The sequence below is a fragment of the Alligator sinensis genome, unplaced genomic scaffold, assembly GCF_000455745.1.
Source record: "Alligator sinensis unplaced genomic scaffold, ASM45574v1 scaffold143_1, whole genome shotgun sequence".
NCBI lineage: Eukaryota > Metazoa > Chordata > Crocodylia > Alligatoridae > Alligator > Alligator sinensis.
Genome location: NW_005842156.1, coordinates 899,885 through 919,258, shown reverse-complemented (window position 1 = coordinate 919,258; position 19,374 = coordinate 899,885). Strand labels below are relative to the sequence as shown.

The window sequence follows — 19,374 nt, the reverse complement described above, 5'->3', positions numbered from 1 at the left end:
TGCTTATGCAGGGGGTCGGACTCGATGATCTATTGAGGTCCCTTCCGACCCTAACATCTATGAATCTATGAAAATCCCTAGGATAATTTAGACCTCCCTGATGGATCACCTAAGAATAGTTCTACATTGGCTCTGTACCAATCTTGAGGCTGCCTTTGAAAAATAAGCCCCATCCATCCCCTTCTATTTGGTATGCTCCAAACCTGGAGTGTAGCAGTGAGGTACTCTGAGGCATCCTCAGTCCCTGCTCTCCCAGTCTCAGTCTCTCACGTACTTCAGAACAATGGTGGAGGACATATCTGGGGCATGTAGAACAGGAGCAGGTTGTCAGGTCTTATTTTGGTAGCAGCCTCAAAAGTGGCCTAGAAAAGTGGCCACATTCAGCCCCTCGGGTCAGATTCACCATGGGGTTGGTGCACAAGGTCAGTCCTCATGTACAGTCCAGCACACAAGGCCATGTCATCCAACCTGTGGGGCTCATTGGAGATCAGGAAATTTGACAAGGAAACAGTGGCAGCATTAATTGCCATGGCAACCAGAGACACTTTCCAGAGCTATGGCAATTAACGTTACTCCTGTTTCCCTGCTGCCTATTTTCTAGACCCATGGGGAGCTCCATGGGCTATAGCTGTATGACACAGTGCCATGGGTTGGATTCAGCCTGCGAGCTAGAGGTTGAGCCTCACTGGTCTAGAGCCAGTGTAGATGTACCCTAAATAGCAACAGTCCTCTGGGACACTAGAACCACAGACAGCTCAGCACCGTGGGCTGCACCCCTTCACCCTCATCAGCCTTGTTACCCCTAATCAACCTCAGCATACTTCTGAGGAGTTTTTCTTATGTAAAAGCTCTATGTAAAAACTCTTATGTAATTGCAATGTATCCAGAAGCCCCACTGACTTCAAGACTCCTTAGGTGTTTAGCATTTCTTTTGGCCCATAATAAATTGTTTTTATGGCTGTCATTTCAGATGGAGAAGGAGCAACGAGGAGACACTGAAAATGCCCCTCCCCCTTCTCCTTCAACACCTAAGATCATTCTCAAGAGAGACCAACCTTTAGCTTATACAGCAACAGAGGATACGTTTAAAGATACGGCCAATCTTGTTAAAGAGGACTCTGTTGTATAATTAGTTAATCAGTTAGGGAATTGACATATCCATTTGCACAAATATTTTTTATAAACTGAGAAGAGGTTCACATTCAGATGCTTTATAAAAATATATACACTGTTTAGCTAATAGCTGGAAATGTATCTTGAAACTATGCCTTGTTTTTTTGACAAATGCCATCTACTATTTTTATGAACAATTATCACGATGTACTATATGTATATCTTTGCACTGAGTGGTCTGAAAGTAATGTTATAAATATATTGTACATTTGTAAATTTTTGAAAGATTATCTTTTTTGAAGTTGCTATTAGAAATCAGTACTAAATTGGTTACTGCATATTTAGGGAAAAATTCATTATATAAATGATTGAACTAAAAAAATGAAAATAAATATAGGAGCATTACTTGATATACAGAAACTTTTAGAACATATATTTATAACAGCACCTTTTAAAACTGTATATGTAAAAATGGGTCTTTCTTGTTCTACCATTCTGAATATTTCAAATTAAACAAAAGATAGAAAATTCAGTGCAGAAATTTTGGCTGAAATGCTACTAGCTAAAAATATTGTTCTTAAATGTTTTGCCTGTTTGATATAGAATAATTTCCCCTGATCTTAATATATGTACTTTCTCTTTAGGTACCAATTTTAAAAAAATCTATTAACAGTGTTCATAGGAAGATTTTATGTATTTAAATTTTAGTGCTTGAAGTAATTCCATAATTAATTTAATGAATTTTTCTACTGATCAGCAATGAAATAGTTTTGTTCTTGGCTGGAGTCTCTGAAATACTTTTGTACTGTTAAATAAAGTAGCTAGATTTCTAAAACATCTTATTCTGTACAGCAAAATACAAACAATGCTGTTTCCTTTAAAAAACAAACAAACAGCTTTTTCATGTAAAACTTTAATTTTGTTGACTATTTATTTCCTGAGGTGGACATTACTAGAAAGGGAAACAGTTTTTAGTGATGCAGTCTTCGTAGTTATCTGGTTATTTCCATATCTTTCTTTCAGAATGTATTGTGCATCTTGCTAGCTTTTCTATTAAGCCAGTGAGGTGTCCATAACATGAACCATTTAAGGAAAGTCTGAGTACTGCTGCAGGAATGTATAATATGTCATTTAACATTCTTGGCTAGCTACACATAATGGCAGATTTCTAAATTTATAAACAGTGAGACTTCTGCTATTTGATTGTTTTATACCTGAGTTCTTAAAATATATGCTGTGTCTATTTAGAATGCTTGTTGCAATTATTTCAAAATGTACTTTGAGTAGAAAATATGACTGGAAAGTGCTGCTGCTGAGTAAATCTAATAAATGTACTATTTTATCATATTTTAATCCATATATTGAATCTATCCACCTATAAATCTGACATAATTTGCTGATGTCAGTATAGTCTGAGAAAAAAACAAACTGTTCTTTAGAGAAACACTAATAAAAATATTCCTCACAGCTTTGTACATTGAGCCTAATTCTGAACTCATAGTGAGCAGTAAAGAAGGAACTCCACAGTTGTAAACAATGAAATGAAATCATATCTATTTAATATATTTAACATGTATAATTGCCTTGTAAGTAGGAAATAGTGTCATTCACAGATGTAGACTGGGACTAAGGTAAAGAGTTTTTACTTTTTGAAGACCAGAGAACGAAATCAGTGTCAAGGACTTGTGTTGGAGGTGGGAAGTTCCTGACTCTCCTGACTGCAGTTCTCCTTGACAACAGTAAATCACAATAAGCCAAACTGGTTCATATCGTCAAAGTGCATGTCATTCTAAAAGCACTGATAGTAGTGGTAGACTCCCTTGGACAAAGCACATGCAAGTTAATATGTTCACATATGCAGGTGATATTGCTAATATCCTCTTTAATTTTCTACCATCTAATAATAATCTCATGATTATTCTAACAAAAAGGAATGCATTTCAAAGTGTTGGTCAATATACATGTATTGAAGCAATATACTAATCTAGGTGCAAAAAAAATGAGGTCTCAGGACAGCAATATAGCAAGCACATGTGGTCTTATAGTCAGAATTCAGGTAATATATTGGAAGCCTCCAGTCACCATGGAGAAAGCAAATATCAGTAAGAGTCAATTATGTTTTTTCTGACTTCCATCCTTTTGATATTACTTACTTCCTGGGTCAAGCTTTGTTCAGTATTTCTATTATTCGGAGAATGCTGGTTGGATACCTGGCCCAATATGGAATTGGACTTTTTGGCTCCTTTGGGTGTATGCACACCAAAAATGTCTGGGTCTTGCTGTGCCTGGAATGATATTATAGGTGTAAGTGGCATAACTTTTATATTCATTTTGAAAATCAGGGTCCTCACATTCACTTTGCTCAGGCCAAATGATACTGTTTAACTCATTCTCCGTGATTTGTGAATCCCAAGGTTGTGTGGTCTTAAGTAAGTTTTAGTTGCTTTGCAGATTTGCATGAAAACATGTTCTAGAAAATTCACTCTATTTGTGTATCAGCTGTGCAATTTTAGCCTAGTGTGAGTGTGCTGTTTATTGTAGACTTTGACCTTGAACGCTGCAATAACTGATTAAAAAACATACAAAACACTATCATTTAACCTATTTTCTATAACTGTTTGTATTTACTGTTTAAAGAATAATATAGTACCATACAGTACACAAGAACTGTTACAGCCTTAAACAGGTGTGAACAGACAGATGTAGCTTATATAATCAGTTGCCTAGAGAACTAGAAGTTAATGTTTTTCTTTATATATACACTCAATATATTCCTTTCTCTGTAAAAACCAGTGGCCAGATTAGTAATTTGTGTAAATCAGCATAGCTCCTTTGACTTCAACTAGCCTATATCAGTTTACACTGTCAGGATGCAGCTCCAGATTTGTAAACATTTTTCTATGTTCTATTATAGTCTTTCTGACCAGGATTTTTGAGCTCCCAAAGAAGGGATGGATCCAGAAGAATATCCTTTTAAGGGTTTGCACACTGCTTAGTGCATGGTCAGAAAACAAAGGAAATTTATCTGACATTTGATGAACATCCATATAGTATAGACCTGAATGATAAAAAAATCAGTTTGATAACTAGCATGCCTCAGTGCTTTAAGAAATTCCTAGTAGTTTAAGATAAAACAGACAATTCTTTGTAGTGGAACTTGAAAGCCACTTCCTTTTCTTGAGGAAAAAATATCTATTCCCCAATTTTTTTTATTTGATTTGTTTTGAAACAGAAAGAAATTTTGTTGCACCCCTCCCAAAAAATGTAGGCATGCATTTTGTAAGGTAAACTTTGCAAACAAAGCAGCCAGACTTCAGGCACGTTGAAAATTTACTAGTAAACCTGTAGTCAGTGTTCATATGGGTAACAGATACTTTTCCAAAATATTTTTAAAAGGTCAGAGACAAAATAAAATGGAGAATCTGGTTGATTGCCCTGAGTATAATGTATACATTAGCTCACAGTTAAATCTCCTTTTTGTTTTGTAGCAGACAGACTCCGAGGCATCACATTCAGTGCTTTTTCTCTTGCCCAGTAACAGATATAGAATAGAGGTCTCCCTCTTTTCCCTCCAAGTCAGTGATTAGGAATTTAGCTCTAATACCTAGTATGGTAGGGTTGTAAGCCTCTTATTACCAGCTTTCTTTTCTGATTCTTTTCCCTTTTATAACACCATCCCTGCTTGCATTTGTGAACATTGGACTGAATCTTAGGTTTGGAATACTGTCTGCTATCAGTAAGATTGCAACACCTCCTTATAATCTGCTGCTCCAGAGATAATAAACAATAACACTCTAAGTAGAATCAGTTTCTCTGATATATACTGCGTGTGATGTTATCAAATCAGGCAGACAAAAATATTACAGTGTGAGTATTTATCATTAATGTAAAATGAATTTACTTTCTCTGAAGATGTTGGAAAGTAGAATCTGTCTGCAATGCTTTACAATTCATCTCTGTTACACACACACACACCCACGTCATGATGAACTTTTTTTTTTTTCATTTTAAATTTTGACCTGCACTATGATATTTTTGTAAACGAATTGAACTGGACATTAATGATTAATCAGCAACACAAATCTCTGGTAAATAAAACCTTTACCCCTTCAATTTTCAGAACACCAGGCACACTACAACGTCAGCCCCCGGCCAGGAACTTAACAGGGAGAAAAACAATAGTGTATAAAAGGCATTTAGCTCCAAGTGGCATTTTACCATATTGTGCAGCATATACTTCCAAAATTAGCTGTATTATATTGACTAATTGATCTGTTTCACTTCAGAAATGGCTACTGGGTGAAATCATTTTAAACTTCAAACCATTTTATGGTCGCTCAGGACAAACAGAATGCAAATATACTGATCTAAAATGAATATTTTGACATTTAAAAAATTGCCTTATTTGTTTGGTAGTGCAATACCCATTGGCTTTGAATTATGGCTGCTGACAGACGTGGCAAAAAAACAAAACTGCTTTACTGGAAGAGGCAGCATGCAAATTAAACACAGCTCTGCAACATCTGTATAGATTGGGTGCTTCAGCAGGGCTTTTTGGCACTTTTATCTAAAGCTGATAAAAGCATCAAAAAAGTCCCACTGACGTGCCAGGTCTATACAGATGTTGGGTGAGCTGGGTCCAACTAACACGATCCCTCTTCTGGGCTCGGTGTGGGGTTGTGCCAAGTTTCAAGTAAAATACTGGGTTTTTTTGTTGTTTTTTCTTTATGCCGGTAAGCAGCCTATGTCTCAATTCTGTTACATACATTTAAAATCACCTGCGTATCATCTTTACTCTGATACATGATGGCTGAATTGTCAGGTGGATGTTGTTTAATACTGGAACTATAATGTTTTGAAAATTTGCAAATGCTAGGGTGTGATTTTTATTTGATTGGGTTCAAGCCCTTTCATGTTCATAGGTTTATGAAGCTTAGCAAATGATGTGTTTGATTCAGTAAAATTGCTGTATTCAATAGGAAATGGATTTAGTACTTCATGATGGAATGTGTTTAGACAGTGGATAAGCAATATTGTACCTTGAATGCCAACATCAAATAATTCACAAATAATCAATTAGCTGTCCTTTGGTCCATTTTTAAACACTGAATAGATTTGCATACAGCACAACTGATTCAGAGATGCTTTACTAAGCAAGCAAAAACCAAAAGTTTTAATCTGATGAATATTACTTAACCTTTTCTCCAGGTAAGTATTGCAATATACAAGTAATACAACTATATTCATGGTGAATATGACAAAGAGAAGCTTTTTAGAAATATTCCATAGTTAGAAGAATATCTCCAAGTTCTGAAATTCAACAAAAATCAAAGTGCTTCCTGAGGAGAAATAAAACAGTCACAGGTGAAGAAGAGTATGGCTGGTTTGGATGAGGATAACCAATAGGGCTGTGTGAAGCTTCGGGTGCTGATTCAATTCGGAGGAGATTTGGCCCGATTTAGCGGCCAAATCTCCAAATCGAAATTGAATTGGGAGACCAATAAAAAGGTCCAAATTCAGAAAAAGATTCAGAGAGCTTTGGAGATTTGGGTAGTCCCCACTTGCTGCTGCAGGGAGCTGGACTCAGACTCTGTGCCTAAGTAGGGAGTGGGGGGAGGGAAAGGGGGACACCATGGGGGGACCCTCACCAGGCCCTATCCCCTGCCTGCTCCCCCAACCCCCCCGAGCACCCCCTGACACCTGCCTGTTCTTCCAGCCCCATCAATGACTGCCCAGCCCAACCCCAGCATCCCGCTGCTTAAAAAAAAAAAGCCCCACACTCACCGGATGCTGCAGCAGCCATCGGGGCTTCTGGCGGCTTGTGGCAGAGCCCCCCATGCAGTGAATGGCAATGGGGATCAGCGGGGACACCCCCTCCCCCAGCCTAGCAGGATCAGGTGAGTGCAGGGCTTTTGTTTTTTTAAAGAACCAATTGGCCAAATCTGAATCCGAAGTGAATACTAGCTGCTTCGCACAGGCCTAACCAATACTGTACCACTCTAGCTTTGGTCCCGGTGTGCTTTATATTAAATGTCAATAGGAACTCTGTGGGCTGGTTTCTTACTAGGTGCAGGAGTGTGAAACATTGTGTCAGATATAAGGGTTGGTGCATAGGAGAGGGACAGCCAAAATAACTTTGCCTCCAATCCAGCTGTATAGTGTGTCCTTGGGTATTTTGCTATCAAGGCACGTTCCATGCATGTTATGACTTTAGAAATATTTGAGTCGCATAGTCTTTTCATTGATAATCTTTGTGCTCTAATATCTGCAAGGAGAGACAAATAAGCCCCTGAAAGTTCACGCAATACTCTCAAATAAAACAACAGAAAGATATGTCCCCACTGTAGCCGAAGGTGTAGCTGCAGATTGCATAGACATACTCAAAGCTCCAAATCGATTCAAAGCATCCAAATTGATTTGGAAAAGCTTTGGAAAAGATTTGGCCAATTCAGTGATTTGGCCATAGACTAAACAGGCAGCTGACACGGCTGCCTCCAGCTGGGAAGTCTGTTGGGGTTGGGGAAGGGGAGAGGGAAGGGGCATGGGGGAGGAAGGGATTGGGGCTGGGACAAGCTGCTCAGACAGGGCAGGGGGGCATGTTACTCTTTCTGGGCGGAAGGGAGCAAGTGGCTGCAGGGCAGAGCTCCCTGAGCACTGCTGTGCCTGCATCTCCCCTGCCCTCCTCCCCGAGTAACATGCCCCCCGCCCCAGCTGGACAGCTTGTCCCAGCCCCAGCCCCAATCCCTCCCCCATGACCCTTCCTTCCTCCAACCCCACCAGACTTACTAGCTGGAGGCAGCTGTGCCAGCTACCTATTTAGTCTATGGCTGAATCTCTAAAACAGTGTCAAATCTTTCAGATCTGATTCATCCAAATCGAATCAGGACAGTGATTCAAATCTCCAAATCGATTCACTGCTCTCTGAATCGGCCGGATCCAAATCCATAGCGAATACTTGCCACTTCACACAAGTCTAGAAATCATGTATAGCACAGGAGTAGCTCAGGAAATGCTTCCTAGAGAAAAGGCACTGTGATGTGGGGCATAGGGATATATTATGAAGACTTGTCTGGTTGAATGTAGACTATCCTGGAAGCTAAAGAATTTTTAAAACTTCCTACTGTCAAGGAGCATGCAGGTATTAATGGTGATAAAAGACAAAACTAGAAATTTGCTCGCTTCTTGGGGCAGTTCTGCTGATCAGAACCTTGGAGATGATGTGGTGGATGTGTATAAACCTTTCTTTACCACCTGCACAAGGATGGCATAAAAGTTTAAAAGAAAAATATCTTTGAGTTGTATGTAAACTGGCCCAGACACTGGCTGTCCTAGAAATAACAGCAAGTAACCCCCTTCCATCATTGTGGTATGTACCAACAGAATGGGTCCTTCACCCGAGAGGAGAGGTATACTTCAAAGGTTGTCCATTACTAGAGTTACAAAGCCCAGTAAAAACATTAATGTTATACATTTTGTTCTATTATTGTTAAGCCACCCTGAGCCTTTGTTGGCAAGGACAACATATAAACAAATGAATAAATGCAAAAAATGTTATATTTTGTATTTGTACTTACACTTAACAAAGTACGTGTTTCCATAGGATTCTCTGGCTTCTGAAGACAGTCGGTTCCAAAGTCATAATAGATCTCTTTCAATAACCTCTAAGCTAGTCACACCAGTCTTAAAGAAGCCAGGTTCAGTAATGCTCACTTCTACTCCAAAATGGGGCATGTCTCTCCTGGAAAGGAAATAAAATTTCTTTTTCATCCTAGAACTTGCAACAATTATGTGTTCTTTAAATATACCATTGTGAGAGCCTGTAGTTTTAGAACATCTAAATGGCAAATATTGACATGTTATTTTTAGTTATGCCAAAATAAATATCTCAAACGTCCAAATTATTGCTTTCTTCTAAAACCTATTGCAGGAAAATACCCACTGCAACACGAAGCAGACAATCTAGTTACAAGGAACTTTGAATGCAGCAACAGATTTGATAATGTCTTTTCCATGTGGGTTTGCTTAGGGAACAGAGAGCAAATCTACTCCCATATCTATCTGAAAACAAAACACAACTGCACAAATTTATTTGACTTGATTAGAAGCCTAAGCTCTGTAGGTTTCATTAATTAAATGTTCCTATGATGCAGGTTAATTTAATTTCTGGAATATGATGGGAAAGAGCAGATGTTTAGAATATATATTTTGAATTACAAGGCAGCTTCATCATCATGAAAATTGTATCTTTGCCCCTGGGGCATCCTCTGGAGGCCAAATTTAGAGTTGGCTCAGGCAGGTGTTTTTCAAAGAATGCAGTGGAATAGAACTCATTTGCACTAGCTGTTAATTTGGTCCCTGGAGTAGATGCTCCTTTATATGAATGTTCACAATTGCTCCCAGTTGGCTTCAACAGAAATTATACCTGCCTATTGAGAAGCATCTCAACTTCCTGAATCATACCTCTGGTGGTTGCATGTGCTATTGTCTTCAATGAGGATCTGTTCCCTTTCAGCTTAATATACAGGAGTTGTATTCAAGTGTCTTTGACTAAGGTGCCTAATTATTCCTGAGACTCACCTGGGTTTAGATTATTATGGACAGTCAGTGCAGGAAAAAATGGTCCAAAGATAAAATTGGCAACAGCAGAGCTTAGAAGCAAGACAGGTTTGGCTGAAGCTATTCATAACCCACAGAGCAATCATTTTATCTTGAAATAGTCAGGGAGCAAATCCCTGCAGGTACCCTTAAAGGAAAATAGTAAAAAATTATGAAGAAGAGAACTTGAGTCAGTTATAAAATATAGTTAAATATTATATATTGCCTGATGGAATTGCCAGTGCATTCATATCAAAAGGAATTATATGTGCAAGTGAAGAGCAGTCTACTGAACCTTTCAAAAATGGCAAAGCAGAATAAACGAAAGGACAGTTTCTTTGTTAATTTATCATCAGATGTTTTTTTTAAGACAAGAGAGCAGTAAAGTCCCAGGTAACTGGAATGGTTTCTGAATATAGTGGATTTGATAATAGTTTTAGTGACATAATTTTCTTCTAGAGGCAAGAGTTTTTGTGGGTGAGCATCTTTTATTGGCCCAACTGTATGGTTGAGATTAGATTTAGACAAGCTTTTTGGCATATCACAGTAACCACTGATGGCCCAATAAAAGATATCACCCACAAAAACTCTTTCCTCTTCTATATTTCCTGGACCATTATTCCTACAATATCACTTCAACACTACCATAATTTTCTTCTGATTTTTCTGGCTAGACTTCTGCCCTTCCCTGTATACTAGGTACTGTTAAGTTAGGAGTGTAATAACTCTGGTTTCTCTTCAGATCGTATACATTTTTTGCCTTTTACTAGAGCTACTACAGCAGGGGATCTAAGGTGTTAAATTTGCCAGATTTTGACCCTAAATATTGGAGTCAAAGCTGCATCTCCTATGTGTTTATACAAAAAGACTTTTGCTGTTCAGAAATGAGAACAAGGAAGGAATTATGCTCCAAATTACTTCTCCCAGATGTGGCCACTTCTAAGCTCTGAAGGAAGGAACCAAAATTTGGATCAGATCCAGGATTTCAGAGATTTTCCTTAATCTCTTGTGTTTTGAACCACAAATTCAGATGTTGAGACCTGTGAAGTTTAAAGCATTTGGAATCCAGTCCCAGATTCAAAATCATGTGGCCTCATGGTAAGACGTCAGCGAAGGCTTCCACACTTCAATTTGATAAGCAGTAGCCACTACCTAAAAATGCCACACGGCCCATTACACTGGCTATTCCTTTGGCCTTTTTCAAAAGTGAAAGAAACTCCAGGGTGATTTTAATTAGACCCATCAGATTGACATCAAGAATGGTATGGGAATCTTCTATCTGCATCCAGTCAGTGGGTACCACAGGTGTTGACTTCCAGCATTGTTTACCAAACCAATGAACCCTAGGAGAACTCCAAAAATATGGCTTCTAGTGTACAGCAATATCACACCAATGAGTGGGTTTGGAGATATAGCTGGTGGGTATGGAATGCTAGAGTTCACACTGAGATCCCCCCAAAAAAAAAAGAGTCCAGAGAAGGAATTTTGCAGTCTAACAAGGTGAATGTAGCTGGATAGTTTTTCCTAAATACCTGAATATATATTACAGCTGACAAACTTTCTTTCACCTTCCTAAGACCTCAAAAGATTATATTAAGCCAATAGCGGGTAAAGTGTTCATGGAGAAATGATTTCATTTGGGATTATATCAATGGTCATTTCTAAATATGTTGACCTAACATATCTCTGTTACCTTAACTGTCAAATGGGCATTAAAATATTTATTTAGTTTTTGTAAAGGACTTTGAGAATGACAGATAAACAGTAATACACAAGTGCCATATTATTAACGTGTTTACAGAATCCTGCTGAGGGCAGCCTACTTCAAGAGGGAGAAAATAGTGCAGCTGACTTATTTATTCACTGATTGATTCCTTGGCAGAGATGGCTACAGGATAAGGGGCATGTGAGTGCTGTAGTTGCCTCTCCCATGAAGACAGGGCTGAGAACAGAGTGCTTGTCACAAATGGCAGGTGGAGCAAAGTCCCTGAGGGGAGGCATCCTTGGTTGTCTTTCACAATGCTCTCAGAGCAGTACTTAGCTTGACCCTTATAATATATGTACTAAAAAGTCAGCAAATAATTATATAAAAATATAAATTAATAATAATAAAGGGAGAAAACCCTATTAGGAAAACATGTGCATTTGCTGTTGGTTCTCACTGATCTGCGCCGTTATTTTCTGGGTGTCTGCTTCAACTGCACATACTAAGCTCTGTTCCTTCTTTGTCTTTGTCCTACGCACAATAACAACCCTGCACTCAGCGTTTGCTTTCAAATGCTAATGTGAGGTTAAGAAAGGAAGAGCCTTGTCACAGTAGAATACATTCTGTGGTCTGGGAACCCAAACTGGCTTTTTCCTATTTTCTGTCAATAGCAACAGTCAAATAATATTTTAGACACACTCCTCCTGGGTACTGAGGAGCATGTGCTTTACCTCTGTCACATCAGTGAGCTCACTGATGCACTCAGTATCAGCAGTGTTCTCTAGCATGAAATAACACCCCTGTAGTAATAGCTATAGGAACCCAGTTAGAATGACTGTGGGCAAGTGCCATTGGGCTGTTAGAATCAGTGTGATCTTTACATGACTCTTACTGACTCTTTCACACTGACAAAACCACCCCTTTCCTTTCCCAAAGGAAGAGTAAGCAAGATCTTACCCTTAGGTATTTCTAATTGGCTGGCTAATTTTTACGGCCAAAAAAGGTTAGTTGTGTTCTCATTGGTTCCAATGAATGTTCCTACAAGCTATGTTCTTTAGCTACAGTGAAACTTAACCGTTCCCAGATTGTGAGAGGGAAGCCCAGTGGAAACTGCATTTTGGGTAATAGGAAATACAGCGATAGGTACTAAATCAACTCCTAAGATAGATCTCTAGATCTGAAGTATGAACAGTCTTAATCAGTACAAGGAATATTCCTCTGCACTAATTATGGGAGGTGTCATAAACCCACAGTGTTTTTAGATGATTGTGGAATGTCATGCATGTTTTTCAAATTTAAATAATATGGCATGTGTAGTTTTTATGGATAGGTAGCTCAAGCTGTATTTAGCCTTGTCATCCTAATGATGATACAAATGATGCATTCTGGTATTTTATATAAATGTATTTCTTATATGTTATAGTAGAGCCAGGATTGCATAATATAATAATTTTTGAGAGTTACACTCTAAACAAGGAGTTTTGCACCAGAGAGGAATAATTGCTGAAAATTAGTGTTCGACATTGGGTGTTTTTAATGGCCAGTCAAATAGATCCTTGTGAATGTGGTCTGAGGCATGAGCCAGGCCTTTCCAGACAAATGATAAATTTATACTTTAAAAGAAGATTCCTGTAGTGAGACCAATTCCTGACTACTTAGGATATTCAGGGAAGGATAATAATTCTCATAACTTCAAAACTGGAGAGTTATGAATCTCATAAATCTCGTAATTGGAGAAGTGAAAACAGTGTCCTAAGGATATGTCTGAAAAGATGTAAGTACTTTCTGGTCATAAATCGAGCAGGAAAGACTTCTGGTCTGGTAAACAGATGCATATCTTCTGGTCTAGTAAACTATGCATACAACTTCCTGGCCTTTGGGCCCAAGGGGCAGGATGCTATATGCCTAGTATGGGCTCCTCAAGAATCCAATAGATAATGTATTTAAATGGCCAGATAAGAAACCATGCTGAAGCTTTGCTATAGCAGCAAGTGTTTGTCTAGAGTTTCTTGGGCATTAGGTGTTTTAGTCCCTTGGCTACTAGACTGAGTGAAATAGGCTGACAGAAGAATTTGCAGGAACTCTGAAAGGAAGGTCAGAGGTAGCAGCTGCTTTCTAATCTATTGAGCTGAGTAGAAGCTTCATTCCCAGGTTTAAGATCCACAGTAAGAGCAGATCATTGTTCTGATATTTCCTTTTGTTTGTTGATTCTTATATCTCTGCATGTCTCTCAATGTATGGTTACTAATTTCTTTTATCTTTTATAACTAACTTAGTGTTAAAGGTAAGTGTGATTTTAGAGCATTTCACCATACAGGTCTCTTCTACAGAAGGAGGGGACCTAAAATCTCTGAGCATATGACTGGACAAAGCTGTAATTCCTCTAGCTGGAAAACTCCCCTCTGCTAAGAGCTGGCAAAACCTGGGGGAGGCAGGTAGAGCTGAGGCACCACCAGTCAGGAAGGTGACCGTTGGAGCATCTCAGGAGAGATGGGGCCGTGTCCGAAGGGCAGCCCAGAAGTTCTGAGGATGTCTCAGGAGTGTGTTTCAATGGCACATCTGACTGAATCCTGGCTCAGGGTGTGTCACAGAAAGTTACTAGCAGAACTGTTTTCTATATTATAAGCACATATTTAGCAATTCCTATGATCTGCCAGTATACCACTTACCCTGCCCCTCAGTCTCTGCTTTGACAGATGCCACTACATAGTTGATGCTTCTGGAATCAGTTAAGTCCAGTATCACAGTCCTCAAGGAGATGGATGTGTAGGTTATCAGTTCTTGGCTTCCTTTTTCTGTTAGGCATGCAGCAATAATGCAAAATCCCTTTCTGTCAAGTTGCTGAGCCAGTGAGTGCCCAAACTCACTGTCACATCCAGTTATCAAGATATGCTTTCCACTGAGGTCTTTCACTTTGAGACTGTCTCCGATGAGCCAGCCAATAACAGGAAGAAATATGGAAGTCAAAATTCCTATGTGCACTAAGTCTGAAAGCAAAGGCTATGAGCAAATAATATTAATGGTTTAGAAACTTATTAGAGAGAACCTGCTAAATCACTCCCCCGCTTCCTTAAACACAGCTTCTATAAAAGTCTTTGTTCCTAGTCTCAGCTTCTTATTCAAATGGGGAGCAGGGTTAGCTGCTTTGGCACAATTTGAATGGTGTCCATGAATAATACATGCACTTGGCACAACCTTCTCTAGACCTCCCTTTCCATAGACTTCCACTGTTTTCAAGAAGCATCTTGATTTGCCTCTTCTCTCCTTGGTCTGCAAAGTGTGTTGGGAATGTTTCAGGAGGAAAGGAGGCATGTACATTTCTCACAGCATTGCCTCTTTTGGGCAGTATTTATGATTATTTGCAGCATCCCTGGACAAGAGAAGACTTCTGAAAGAAAATGGAGCAGTTGTGCATGTTGACACACCACAGGCTTTTCCAGTTGGTGGCATGGAAGATGTGTGAACTCTAGGAAGGAACAGAAAACGCTGGGTTATACTGGTGGGTGCAGACTCGCTCACTGTGTACTCTGTAAATGTCAGAATGCTGAGTGTTGGCGTTCTCCATCTGCTTGTAATTCCCTGGTCTTTGCACAAGGAAGAACTTCATTGTAGTATCTCAGTCTGCTGTGTCTCTTTTCCCTTACTTGATCTGGACACCTAACTAAGGGAAATATAGTAAGTTTCATCTGTGTAGATAAAGTGGGAAGAAAAATGGACATGCTTATGATGACCTTGTGTTGAAAGAGTATATGCATAGGATATACATAGGATATTGTGTATCCTAGCTTTACTGTAAAAACAAGTATTTTGAGAATGTTGTTTACCACAAAATTGCAAGTGCGTGTTGTGAGATGCTTAAGTGTATAACAAGATTCCTGTTCATGGTGGAAATCCATGCAGAAACCTGATTCATAATAACAACCTTGATAACAGTTGGGCTTATGTAAAAAAAAAAAAAAAAAAAAGGCAGACTGTTAAGCCTTCAGTTGGCTCTGATTGCCTGGGTGGGACTGGCTACTGTCAGCTGTCCCCAGTTAAAGTGATGGGGTATGTCTGCAGCATGTAAGTAGCAGCTCTTGCAGTGCTCTGTGATCTCACTAAGATAAGAGTCCCCTCTGGTTGGGCCTAGTGCTCTTGAATTTTTTTGTTCTAGGTTTCCTAGTTAGGCTCCTGTCTGATTCCTCATTTGCTTTGCCTAGTTCCTACCTGCATTGCTGCCTAGTCCCTACTGTCCGGTTTGTGACTCTTAGCTTTTGGACGTTATAGTCTTGTGCTCGTATCCCTGAATGCTGATGCCTCCCTCCACCCCCTTCCCCAGATATCTGGGTTGTTCCTATTACAATTTGGTTGAAGCTGTAGTTTTGGGAATTATATTTACCTCTTGGCCACAGAGGCTGTTTGAAGAGAAGCCGATGCTTATTGAATATGGATGCCAGAAATTTGACATGCAAAGTCATGTTTAGATGCCTAAACAGAAAAGGCCTCTCCTTCAATAAGAGTGGTACTGAGCACCTTCAGTAGGCAGTGGTGTTGATGGGATCTTTCTGGGTTTGCTCAGCACTGCAGAAGTCTATTTCCACTTAGGTGCCTCACAGTGGTATTTGCTGTATAATTTATAGTATCCAGGGTTGGGCATTTTGATGTTTACTATTAGTCTTACAAAGTCATTTTAAATGATCAAATTGAAGGAGATAAGTGTGTTGGCTTATTGGAGATATTTACTGTAAATGAACACCCTCCATCTCTTTCTAGATATTGTAATGTGAAATTCTTTTGGCTCTTAATTGCATTTCGCCAGCTGATTATTGGGTGACCTTTTGCTGTAACTATTGAGGGGCACCCTAGTTCCTCACTTGTTCACTTGGAATCATGTTTGGAATATCTCAGGGAGTCCTGAGGCATTTTTTATTTTACAGAAACACTTGAAGGAGCTAAAAAAAGTCCTCATGGCCTTCACTGTAACAATTTGCCTTAGAAAAGCTGCGTGGAAAAGATGAGCATTGTAAGCACCGAAGGAGAGCTGTAACCACCAGGGTCTGTGCTCTGGGTGGCCGTAGTGGCAGGGTCTCCACCCCTTGTAATATAACTGTGCTGAAGCCTGTAAGAGAGAGCCTCAAGTCAAATGCTGCAATGACCAAAAAGTTTCCTAAAAGTCACTTGACAAAGCAGTGTCAGGCAATGGCAACTTGTTTTTGAGTGTAGCTCAAATTGCAAAGTCCAAGTCAATTGGTGAGGAAAGGAATCGCTAGCAACCTGTTGCAGAAGTCTAGATGCTATCTTGTGGAAATTGCTTTGTTGTATTGTATGCTGAAAAACCTAGAGAGAACTTGCTAAAGGGAAATTCAGTGGATCCTGGTTCCTTTACGAGTAGTCATAAAATGGGATTGTAGAGCAAAATGCCTTGTATTACTGAGATGGCCTAGTACACTGAGAGATTCCCACTCTTCCTGGATATCTAAAGGTTTTGGAAAATCAACCACCACAACAAAAGGAGAGAACACCTTACTCCTTAATGTAGAGGTGGGCAAAATGTGGCCCAGGGGCCAGATGAGGCCCACCAGGCCATTCTATCCGGCCCGTGGGGCTCCTAAATAATATAGAAAATTAATATTTATCTGCCCCTGGCTGCCTGTTATGTGGCCCTTGATGGCTTGCCAAAACTCAGTAAGTGACCCTCTGCCTGAAATATCTGCCTGCCCCTGCTTTAATGGAAGAGCCACATGGGAACCAACCAGTGGCTTTTCCGCTCTTACGCAAGTTAATTCTGCCTGGGGTGCATGTGGCCTTCTCTGTGTTACATTTGATTATTCTGTTAGGGTTGGTATCATTTAGTTTTAGTACCACAGCATGTACCTCCTCTCATTCCATTCTCCCCACCCCCCGCTCTGAGCAGTTCAGCTTTCTAATTCAGTTCAGTTCTTTACAGTATTTTGTATTTTCAGTCTGAAAGATTTTTACCCAGTAAAAATACATTTACTAAACTTCTGTACTGTGATCAACGGTACACACCACTTTACCTGATTGAAGGAAGGCAGAGGCGGGAGGCAGTCTACAGAAGTTGTTAAAATGAGTGCTGAACTCCAGTACTTCCTAACCCTATTTGCATTGCTACAAATGTTGATTTTCCATGACATCATCTTTAAGAGCCTCAGAATAAAGTGACCTGTGAACTCTGAGGTGAACAGTTAGCCCACAAAGCTCTGTGTAAAACAAAATAAAAGTTTGCAGGCACAAAAATCTCCCAGACTGTATGGCTAAAGCAATGATATCTTCCAAAAGAGTGTTTTTGTGTAAGCGGTTTAGTGTTGCGTAATGTGTGCAGCTGATAGAATCTCTCAATTTGTTCTTAACTATTCTGAGAACTTGTATAGACTGTATTTAAATGTATTGGGGTTTTTTCCTTTGTGCTGGTACTTACATTCTGGAGAGACATCTGCAAGCTCATTTAATGTTTCCAAGAGTACAGAGCTGACTATTGCCAGTTACTGGTAGGAGCAGAATGAAGAAGCTGTCATGAATTTGAATTCACAAGGTTTCCCAGTAGGATCTTCACATCCATAGTGTTGCTGAAATCTCAATAGAGGTTTTGTCTGCTCTGCTGCTGTGTGATCATTGTAAAGTAGATGACAAGCACTGCACAGTTCCTTCCTGTTGATTGTGATTTACCTTCTGATTACTCTAGTTTAGCCTCCTGGGATTAATTTGAGGAGTACTCAAATGCCTACCCTATCTAGGTCAGCACTGCTGACCTATATGCTCTAATTTACAAACCTAAGGATTTGCCAAGACTCATTAGGAGTCCCCTATTAGGGGCCCAATTCATCACCTTTGAAACCATTGGAAATCTCTATTGATTTCTAATAGGGGCTGAATCTGGTCCACCCTGAACTAATTGCTTTTTCTAGATTTGTGTAAATTTTTATTGATGCTCATTGGAGTTGAGTACACAAAAAGTAAGGAAAATAAATGTATGTGTTTGATTACCGATAAGGCAAAAAAACAAAAGAAAACCTTTCCTCTGATTTATGTTGCAGATTTTAAAGGCCTAGAAATGGTGTGTTGAAGCAGTTGAAACCATTTTTAAATGGCAGTTTAAATTCAGTTTTAGATTAGCTAGACAAAGAATTTAAAGGATGGGTGACTGCCAGTAGGCTTTTATATGCTAGCCCATTGTTCCCCAGAGGTGTCATAAATACAAAACCTGAGTGCTGCATTTCAGCTTTGGATGCAAAAAATTTTTTTCGCGTGTATCTTACTGTCCTTTTCTCTTACTTAGCCTTCAACCTACATATCTCTGTACTCATAGGGGCAGAGCTGCACAAGGTGAGCTGGCTTGGGCAATGTTGGACATTGGAACCGATAGATAAATTGTTTGTGGAAGTTGATCTTAAACCATTTAAATGAGTGGCAAAACTAGAAAGACAAAAAATGTATGCACTTGTATCTCTTATGTCATGCAGCCAGCAGGGAGCTTCCAGTCTTTATGTGTCTTTTAACTGGATCAGACATTTACTGGTAGATTCAAGCTAGCACTCCAGACCTTAAATGGATTTATGACATTCTGGCATAACCCGAGGTTAGTGCTCTGTCTTTTTTTTTTTTAATGATGCTAGGAAGCAGATAGCAACATGGTTGTAGATCTGCTTCTCAAGGGGGAATTATGCTGAATGTCTCTGAATCGCCACTGTCATTTCACAAATAATTAGAACTACCTTGTGCAGGCCTTACTCGCCATGCTGCGTGTTTCCTCACATGAGCTGTTATTATGTTAGTAGTTGTTTTATGTGTAAAGAGCAAAGGGTTCTGTGCTGCTTTTTTATGACAAGTCTTGTAGATATTTATGCCTTTTTAATATATATTGTCAGCTCCACCTTTTCTTCTTCTGATGCTTTTTCACTCTTTTCTTTCTGTCCCTTGCTGCTTTCCACTGACTTCAGCTCTCTCTGTATAAAGGTGACTGA

General features: G+C 39.4%; 1 protein-coding gene and 1 long non-coding RNA gene across 5 annotated transcripts in view; one reads left to right on the top strand and one right to left on the bottom strand.

The window, feature by feature from the left end:
• The window catches only part of LRP2 (LDL receptor related protein 2), a 208,573-nt gene extending 205,980 nt beyond the window's left edge, over nucleotides 1–2,593 (top strand). For all 4 annotated transcript variants that reach the window (XM_025206453.1, XM_025206452.1, XM_025206451.1 and 1 more), the window contains one exon: nucleotides 971–2,593. In XM_025206453.1, coding sequence (XP_025062238.1) covers nucleotides 971–1,129 — 159 coding nt within the window. In that variant the 3' untranslated portion in view covers nucleotides 1,130–2,593. The remainder of the gene's footprint in view (nucleotides 1–970) is intronic.
• Nucleotides 2,594–3,346: 753 nt separating this feature from the next.
• LOC102380996 lies at nucleotides 3,347–17,916 on the bottom strand. Its single transcript, XR_324083.1, has 3 exons — nucleotides 17,832–17,916; nucleotides 8,688–8,851; nucleotides 3,347–3,398 (listed from the first exon to the last, which is right to left on the bottom strand). It is a non-coding gene; the product is annotated as an uncharacterized LOC102380996 (long non-coding RNA).
• Between the last annotated feature and the right edge of the window lie 1,458 nt (nucleotides 17,917–19,374).